This window comes from Cucumis sativus, chromosome 2 (assembly GCF_000004075.3).
Source record: "Cucumis sativus cultivar 9930 chromosome 2, Cucumber_9930_V3, whole genome shotgun sequence".
Classification (NCBI taxonomy): Eukaryota; Viridiplantae; Streptophyta; class Magnoliopsida; order Cucurbitales; family Cucurbitaceae; genus Cucumis; species Cucumis sativus.
In genome coordinates, this window is record NC_026656.2 from 23,092,876 (window position 1) to 23,102,929 (window position 10,054).

The 10,054-nt window shown below is 32.4% G+C and overlaps 1 protein-coding gene across 1 annotated transcript; it reads left to right on the forward strand.

Moving 5' to 3' along the window:
• Nucleotides 1-2,306: 2,306 nt before the first annotated feature.
• Nucleotides 2,307-6,721, forward strand: LOC101209489 (cellulose synthase-like protein H1). The gene is made up of 9 exons (XM_004151891.3): nucleotides 2,307-2,677; nucleotides 2,784-3,102; nucleotides 3,195-3,320; nucleotides 4,408-4,524; nucleotides 4,609-4,821; nucleotides 4,936-5,047; nucleotides 5,136-5,314; nucleotides 5,628-5,978; nucleotides 6,093-6,721. Exons 1-9 carry the CDS (start codon nucleotides 2,415-2,417, stop codon nucleotides 6,642-6,644), a joined length of 2,232 nt encoding a protein of 743 aa, XP_004151939.2. The 5' UTR covers nucleotides 2,307-2,414; the 3' UTR covers nucleotides 6,645-6,721.
• Nucleotides 6,722-10,054: the final 3,333 nt, after the last annotated feature.

Below are 10,054 nucleotides of genomic sequence, written 5' to 3' on the forward strand. Positions count from 1 at the left end.
AGGACTTCCTTTTCGGATCAGGGTCTCACAACATAATAGGTTGCTCACTTAGAGCCTAACATGATACATTCACGCATGAACGATGTTGCATTTATGAACCAAGCAAAACCTTACTTGGAGGCTTCATAAAGTATTTAATACTCGAAAACACATAATTATTGAGGGTTAGAACATAATTTAATGTTTTAATTTAGAGTCTTATAGTTTGTGTTTATTTATCTTTGTAGATTGAGAGTAGTTTATGGAAAGACATGAATGTCATACTACTCTTGTTGGCGTGAATTAGTTAAGTGTTGTGTTTATTGAAAGTGGAGTTGTCATGTATACAAATATTGTAAATTTTGTATATTATTCTCAATTATGTACAAATGACTTATTGTTGAAGAATGAAATAATTGTTGGTGTTGGAGAGTTTATTTTGTTGATGAATCTATCTTTATCGGAATGAATGCAATACATGAAATGGAAAATGATAAATGTAAAAATAGTCAAGTATACTGTCTTACTTGACATATAAAAAGAATCAAGTATACTATCTTACTTGACATAAAATTAGAATCAAGTATATTGCCTTACTTGACACGTAAAAGGTGTAAGTTTACTATTTTACTTGACATGTAACAAGTGTCAAGTATGAAAAAGTTTAAATGAAGATTTGTGAGCCAATGTTGCTACAAAAACGTCCACAAATCTTCATCAGATTTTTGTGATGCTTAAGAGCAACCAATCAACCCAATAAAAAAGATGTAGAGAAATTTATGAGAATTCAAAGATGAAAAATGTAAAAATGAGAGACTAAAGAAAGATTGATCAGAAACATCATTTTTAAAAAATAACAAAGTGACATGCATGGGCCAAACAACTATTTTTCAGTTTTTAATTATTGTTTTGTAATTAAGTATGCTTTTGATGTAAAGATGTAAAATGTGGTTACCACAATAGTATATCATGGATCTTATAATTGAAGGATTAAATGAAAAAGATCGGCTTCTCTATTTGTATTATTTTAATAATATATTTTTATTTTAAAACATAACTAATTATAATTCTTGGAAAATTTGTTGAATAATTATACTTCTGAAATATGTTAGAAATACATAAAATGTATAAAACTAGCACAAATGTCCAAATAATAATAAGTCAATGTCGATATCCAAAATTCTAATTTATTTAAACATTCGATATGTAATTGATACATATAAAAAATCCCTACTAATTGATCTAAAGTTTGATTGAATTGATTGTTTCATAGTCATACTACCAAATTCTTTATATATCTTTTAGTTCATTTCATTTATACACATACATTAACAAGTCTTGAGTAAAAGATCTCTCAACAAATTGAAGCTGAAAAATGTATTTACTTCATACTATTTATATAATTAATTACTCTATTTTTATTTAGTTAAATAAAATAAAAATTTAACATGCATACCACGTGTTAGTAACTATTTTATCTAAATTTCCCTTCTCTTTCCTAATTTATCATCCTTTCCTAAAAATTATATTCTAATATATAATTATCAAATTTCACTTATTAATTATATAATCAAAACTATATAACCAAAAAATATTCTAAAATCTTTAATTAAATATAAATACTCATATATATATATATATACTAACTAATCCAACCCATTACATCAAATAAATTCATAAAAATCGAATTAATCTTTATAATAATCTAATTCTAAGAGATAATTAAGTAACTTTAATTTTTTTTTTTTTTGTGTGTGTGTTACAATTAGCCATTTAACTATACAAAGACAGATTCCCTCATGTGTTTTTAATCAATTTTATTTTCATCAACATTTTAAATTTTGGTAATAATATTGAAATTAATAAACAAACTTTCTATGTTTATAACATTAACATTTTGTTGCCAAAGCCCACAACTCCAAGTCTCCAACAATAATAATTATTGTAATAGACTATAATATTTGGAACTCTCTCACTCTTGGGGACCAAGATATGACGACATGTCGTATCTATCAACTCCACCTTGACCCCCAAGAAAATTTTAGTCAAATAAGATGTAGGCAAGCCAACATTATTGAATTTAAAACTTTGCCTTTTCAAATGATTTATTTTATTTTAATTCACATCCACATGCACATCACATCATATTTGTATTAATTTAATGTTGGAAGAACGATCTTTAATATTTTTTCTTTGAAAAGTAAACTTTAGTGATCTACTTAGATGTTACTAGACGAGACCAATTAATACTTTTGAAGATGTGCACGTCTTTCAATTAAAATATATAGGAAAATTTAGAAAAACTATCACACCACACCACACCACAGAACACTTGTAATATTGAGTTGCACCGTCATAAAGTATAAATAAGTAAGCCTACAAATTGGCGTCAAAACAGCATTGAATTAGAAAGGATTGAGAAAAAAGGGCATTCAATGACGAAACCCAACGAAGTGGCGCTATACGAGAAAATTGAAGTTAAAAGACCAATACAGAGATTACTCGATCTTACTATCTTCTTCCTCCTCATTTCACTTCTTCTCTATCGCTTCCTCATCCTCCGTTCTCATGCCTTCACTTACCTCCACACCCTCGCCTTCCTCTGCGAGCTTTGGTTCACTTTCACTTGGCTTCTCCTTATCAACGTCACATGGAATCCCATCCATTACAATACCTATCCCCAACGCCTCCTCAAACGGTAGCTTCTTTTACTTACCATTTTCCACTCTTTCATTCCTTCTTCTTTTTTTTTTTTCTTTCTTTTTCCTTATCTGGGTCTTTTTGATTTATGATTCCATTTACAGAGTCGATGAGCTTCCTCCAGTTGATGTATTCGTTACCACCGCGGATCCTGTACTGGAGCCGCCGTTGATCACTGTTAACACGGTGCTTTCTTTGTTAGCGGCTGATTATCCGGCTAATAGATTGGCTGTTTATGTATCGGATGATGGATGTTCTCCAATTACTTTCTATTCCCTTCTCGAAGCTCTAGCGTTTGCTAAAATTTGGGTTCCTTTTTGTAAAAAGTATGAAGTTCAAGTCAGGGCTCCGTTTAGGTATTTTTCTGGTGATTTGAGCTTTGATGGAACTGAGGAATTCCAGTGCGAGTGGAGGAGAATGAAGGTAACAAGAATTTGGAGGATGTGGTTTTTATAATTTGGGCATTGCAATAGAGATTTTGAGATTGTTTATGTGTTTATTGTCTGTGTGATAAGGATGAGTATGAGAAGCTAAGGCGAAACGTTGAGGAAGCAGCTAAAAATGTTGTGTCTCCAGAGATTATGAGAGACTTGGCGGATTTCTCTAACATAGAATCAAGTAATCATCCTCCTATAATCAAGGTACAACCTCTTAATCATTAATTATTCTATCCAACGATTGTATTTTACTTACTAGGACAGAGACCAAGTAAAAAGAAAAATTGGGGTTTTCACCGACTCTTGCTTTGGATAATTCGGTCTGTCTTTGATTCTTAAATGGGTTTGGATAGTATCGTAAACGTTCAGCTTTTTTTTTTCTTCTTTTGTTTATTCAATGAAATGAAGTCTGTTTTGATACTTTGCACAATTTTGAGAAAAAATTTCTCTTTTGGAATCATTGGTGGAGCATTTTGGAGATATTTATTTAGTTTCCTTTTAAATTTCTTTCACTTTTTAAATAATCAAAATGGATGAACGAGATAACCATTGGCTTTTCAAAGTTGGGGAAAGAAGCCATTTTGATAAATTTGATTTTTGCTTTTGAAAATTAAGCATATAAATATCTCTTCCAAGCATTGCTTTGATATCTACTTTCTACTAATGTTCTAAAAAACCAAGGCAAGTTTAAAGAACAAGAAATGTAGACCTCATTTGGTATTGGTTTCGTTTTTTGTTTTTGTTTTTGAAAATCAATTCTATTTCCTCTCATGTCTTGCAATGATTTGTATCTTTCTTAAATATAATGGTTGAATTCTGAGTCAAATTCTAAAAACAAAATCAACCTTTGGGAAGCATTTTAAGAAAATGTAAATGATCTCAAGGAATTGAGAGGAAATAGACTTAATTTTCAAAAACTAAATGCTTAGTTGGTTACCATATGGGGTCTAAACTTTTCACCTTTTGTCCTTTCCCAAATTCTGTCTTGGCCGGTATTGTCACTAAGAAAGCACAAAATTGATGGTCCAAGCATGTCAAAATAAAAAAAAGAAAAAAAGAAAAAAAAAAGAAAAGAAGATAAAAAAGCTTTCTATTGGTCTTGGTATAAATCCTGGCCAAGATGGCACCGGGATGGCCTAGTAAAACGTTTAGCCAAGAAAGGTATTATTGTTGAAGAGTGAAAAACTATTTGTACTATTTCTAACAATTGTTTGATATCCAGATGTATAATATTGAAATAGTTAAGCAACTGTTGACAGAATATTAATTTTTGAACATATACCATTTGCAGGCAATTTGGGAGAACAAGGAAGGTCTTCGGGATGGATTGCCTCATTTGATATATGTCTCGAGAGAGAAGAGACCTCAACATCCACATCATTACAAAGCTGGTGCAATGAATGCTTTGGTAATTTTCACATCACTTTTATCTTGACTTCTCCATATATTCCGTGATCTTTCCTAAAGAGTATTGTAATGTATGTTTGTGCAGGCCAGAGTGTCTGGATTGATGACCAATGCACCTTATATCTTGAATGTAGATTGTGACATGTATGTCAATAATCCTTCTGTTCTTTTACAAGGGATGTGTCTCTTCCTAGACCCAACTATTGATAAAGAGTATGCATTTGTTCAATTTCCCCAACGATTTTACAATGGACTCAAAGATGATCCATATGGGAACCAATGGATTGTCATGATGGAGGTGGCTTATTTACATGAATGAATCTTTTGTTCTTCATATTAAGTATTCTTTTGCGAGATCACTTTTGGGAAATCAATATTTTGTTATCTGGTATTTACTTTTTCTTTTTGGCAGTTCACTTTTCGTGGAATGGCGGGAATACAAGGACCTGGTTATATGGGAACAGGATGTATCCATAGACGAAAAGTTTTATATGGTCAATCCCCAGATGGTGCAAATATTTTTGGTAACGACTACAATACACAATGCTTCTACACAAAGTACTCAATTCATTTTATGTTTGATTGCATGATTTATTTCCGTTCATTTTTCAGGAAAACATTATGACAGTGAATTGCATAAAACATTTGGAAGTTCGAAAGATTTTGTAAACTCAGCAGCTCATGCTCTGAGAAACCTGGCTGATTATCCGAACAGCCTATCCAATTCTATAATATCACTGAAGGAAGTTGCTACCTCTGACTATGAAATCACTTCATGTTGGGGTACCAAGGTTTGCTACTTCACTTCAAATACCCTTTCCCCCCTTAATTAACAACTTGAGTTGTAGTTCTGACAAAAAATAGTTAGATTAAATCATTTGTTTGCCATGTTGATTTAAATTATATGCTAAACAATTGTTAATCGGATAAACTTTTGGATATTTAATTTAGCTCTAAATCATGTAAGCATGACCATAGATATTCTTCCTAGAATTTACCTGGAATCTTTGTATGTATGACATTTCTAAAATATAAATGCAGCTTTGAACCTAATTATGTAATATCTATCTTGGTTGGTTCAATAATTGTTGATTGGTTTCTTAGTTCGGTTGGCTATATGGATCCTTGTTGGAGGATGTGTTGACTGGATCAGAGATCCATAAAAAGGGATGGAAATCTGCTTACCTTACACCAACTCCACCAGCCTTCTTAGGATGTGCTCCCTCAGGTGGTCCAATTCCACTGAACCATCAAAAGAGAGCAATGACAGGACTACTAGAAATTTTCTTCAGCAAAAAATGCCCCATTTTCAATTCTCTCTTTGGTAAGCTCCAATTCAGGCAACGTATGGTCTCTGTGTGGATGTCTCTTTGGGGAATTCGTTCTATTCCGGAGATTTGTTATGCGACTCTTCCAGCATTCTGTTTGATTGCCAACTCCCATTTCTTGCCCAAGGCAAGTACAAAATTCAATCTCTATCTCAAAACATGCTAAGATCATTGTCCGAGAGTATTTTCTAAAGATTGCTAGGTCTCTTTATCTAAATGGACATTGAAATTTTGAATGCAGATACAAGAACCCGTAGTATGCATCCCTTTGTTGCTGTTTGTGTTTTACAATCTACAACAACTGTTACAATATTGGGAAACAGGCCAATCAGCAAGAGCATGGTGGAATAATGAGAGAATGGCGAGGATAAACACAATCTGTGCTTCCTTGCTTGGGGCAGTGGCGGTGGCTCTCAAGCTACTAGGACTGTCAGAGACTGTGTTTGAAGTAACGAAAAAGGAATCATCTTCTTCGAGTGATGACACAGAGAGTAGTAGTGATGGAGATTTGGGTCGTTTCACATTTGATGAGTCCCCATTGTTTGTGCCAGGCACAACCATTTTGATTATTCAACTACTAGCACTTTCAATAGCTTTCTCAAGGATAAGGCAGCCAAATGTGGTAGAGTTTGGGGTGGGGGAGGTGACATGCAGTGTGTGGTTGATTTTGTGCTTTTGGTCATTCTTGAAGGGGATGTTTGCAAAGGGAAAATATGGGCTTCCATGGTCCACCTTGTGTAAGTCAAGTGCTTTGGCATTCTTGTTTGTATGCTTCTGTATTATGCAATACTAAGTGAAATAAACGAATGAGTTGGCTAGTTACTGAAATTAAATGTATACTCAAGCTAGATGTGTTGTAGAGGTCTCGTATTATTTTGTATAATTGGGTTGATTGTATTGTATTTGTCAACCTTCAAAAGTTTTTAATGGAGTAATTTATAAAATTTGCAAACTACTTAAAAAATAGCAAAAAATACTTATTCACCACTTTTGAAGCAATAATCCACTTATTGAAATATAAGTTTGAGTTCTTTTTTGTAGATTTGCAAATATTAAATAATTAAAAAGTTGGCCTCTGCTAATTACTAATGACTTAGATATTGGACTTCCTCAATGCAAGGAGTTTACAAAATTATAACTTCATCGTCAGAATCCAAACGGATCCTCGTTCTATACCAGTTATTTTGACGATTGACTTGAACACATGCCATTCAATGCATTCAGCCATTCTTTTACCAAGCGAACCACTCAACGTATGACAACTTCTACTCTTAAGCGCACATAATAGCTAACTTTTGATCAGGAATAAGGCTAATGATTTTGTATACATACATATAACAATACAATTTCACAAACATAAACATACATCAAATTGGTAATGTTATTTAATATGAATATATGAGATTACAACATCAATATATAACATTAGTATATCTAACAACATGACTTTGAAGATAAAAGCATTTTTCAAAAGCTTGCTTTTCTTTTGAAGGCTCACTCACTCAGCTAAGCCTTTCTTTTTCTCTCTTTCTTATCACTTAGCTCTTCTTCCCTCTTGCTGCTTGGTCTTACAACGAAACTTCACCTTTTAAAACTCTTTTCATAGAACTTCATCTTAACTAAATACACTTAAATTAATTTTTCTTCAAACCATGCTCTCCTCAAATTAAGTTAGTCAAAATCACACTTCTCCTAATCTCGACAACTCCTACTTAGTGTGTTACAGATGTTAGCCTAGTAAAAATGTAGATAAATTAAAACGCTAAAGATTAAGGCCTTATGTGCACCATCAATTTTTATGGGTCGTACCTTAAGCTTAGGATAATTGGGTTCTTCATCAAATTTCATGTTCACCACAATTTCAAGAAATTCTCTAATAGGTGGAGGGTAGAAGCAATACAACATTTCAGTTCAGGAGACGTTGCCATCTTTTTCTTGCAAACCAGAAAGGATTCGTTGTCACCCTAACATAAATGAGGAGGTTAGAACTTTGACAAAGGAAACTAAAACTAAAACTAAAACTCTCTTTCATCTTTCTACAAAATATTTTACTGCTGACAGAGACAAGGGAAAAAAAGAAAGAAGAGGAAAAAATACAGAAGCACAAGACTATGTGGTTGGTATTTCACTAGCCAAAAGCAACTAAACCATTCATGTAGCTAAGTTTCATTACTCTACTAATTAATTTTAGGATCTATAATAACCACTTAGGAAAAGATCACATATCAAACAATTTCCTCCATTATTGACCTGTTCGTCCTTAACGTACAGACATACTCCTCGTTAGCTCATTCTACGAGTGTGACAAGCAAAATGTGCCAACATAAGAGGCCTACTACACAAATTGTTACAATCAAACTGATTATATAAATACACCACAAACTATCACATGCAGCAAAGCCACATATTGCCTAAGGTGAGATGTTCATAAATAAAATAGGAGTTATTAGATGTTGGTCATAAAATCCATAGTCATACAATACAGAGCAAATAAAAAATGTTAATATACATGAGTCAATGCTAATACTAAATGAAATTGTGGCTGGATGATTAGTTTACTAGATAGTGAAACAAACAAGTACACTAGAAATACTCCTCAACATCACTAGTGAGGAAACAGGGACAACACAGCAATCACCAGTATGTCCCGACATGTTGGTTTTATATATAGACTAGTTTAGGAGGAAAGTTTCTATTCTACTGCACATATTAGCGCCGATTGCAGTCTTGTCAAGTCACATCAACTCTAACTACTAATCTTGTCTTTTGGTGAACCTTTACCATGTGATGATGTAACACCTTGGTTGGTGGTGTTAATTGCCAAGAAATCTTCCTATCACATATAAACTCTTCGCACGTGATTCTCTTGCGATTCACTATGTTTCTTGTTTTCTTCATAATCATGTGATAAAACAATAAAAATCATGGTAAAATAGGCATGTAAACTATATTCTCTTATCTTTATAAATTTGTGATGAAAGCTACGTCTTTTGACACTTTTATCCTACATTTTGGCTCCATTGTCTTACCTAAAAAACTATAATAAGTTGTGTTTCTACAGGTTATCACCCCTAAATTTAAAACGATGCTTGTCCTCAAGCATATATAGCTCCATTTAAATGCTTGTTCCCAAGCACGATTCCACCTTCAAGACTTCTCTTCCTTTCGCATCCCCAAACTTTTGATAATACAAGTTAATCTTATTTGCCAGTAGGGTTTACTCTCGTTGCATACTCCCCACTGTGAGAATATTTCTAGGTTCAGAATGTGACAAGCTTAAGAAATGGCTAAATACAACTGTACCTGTGATTTTCCAGATCCATGTTCATTCCATAGAAAATATTATTTTTCAATTTTTAGAAATGGCTAAATTTTTTAAAGAATTTTGGGTTCTTTTAGCGAAGAAGCTTTTATTTATTTAGTTGGGACTTGACGTTGAGTGAAAAATCATAGGTACTCTATGAGTCTGTTTCTCTCCTCAAGTGCAACTCTTATCGCCATTTGTTCACTTTTTACCTTCAACTCTGTTGAAGTTTTGCTTCTTATTTTTGGTGAGAGACGACAACATTGAAGTTCTTATTTCATTGAATAAAAGAATAACAAAATTTTGAAATTATCTTTATTTTTTTACTTTCTTTTAACTTTTGTTAAAACGAATTATAAAACACCTTCATGGGATTTTTCATAAAGTTTCAAAAGCTTTAGCTTGGACCTTGCACACCCCAAATTTAGAACGCAACAAGGTCCTTATGGCTGAAAAGTTAATGATAAAATTTATCGTAAAAAATATTCTACAAAAGAGGTTTGAGATAAAGCTTGCTCGCTTAGTGAACTTTCTACAAATACTTTCTTAGTAGGTTTTCTTAACAAGTTATCCACCTAAATAACAAATGAAACTTAACTTTACACAATTATATGATTGGAGTTATCATAATACGGCCCAAAGCTAAACTTGCAACAACGAAAGTTTAACACGTAATGAATGCATTGAAAGTTTTACTTACAATACAAATTATATAAATACAAGAGAATACAATTTTCTCTATAACTCTAATTTTTATTTTAAAAACAAGCATATATATATATATAACTAATAATTTTAGTTTTAAGTAAATTTGTTTGAGTAAATTTGCTAATGTATACGTATTTCTAATTCCAAAATTAATTAAGAAAAAGGTTCTGATAAATGTTTCCGCTCTAAAT

Excerpts from the sequence above, each read along its gene's own strand:
- LOC101209489 (XM_004151891.3), top strand. The coding sequence starts at position 2,415 with ATGACGAAACCCAACGAAGTGGCGCTATACGAGAAAATTGAAGTTAAA. Across the intron at positions 3,103-3,194 it reads GCGAGTGGAGGAGAATGAAG|GATGAGTATGAGAAGCTAAG; the intron begins GTAACAAGAATT and ends CTGTGTGATAAG. Across the intron at positions 5,315-5,627 it reads CTTCATGTTGGGGTACCAAG|TTCGGTTGGCTATATGGATC; the intron begins GTTTGCTACTTC and ends TTGGTTTCTTAG.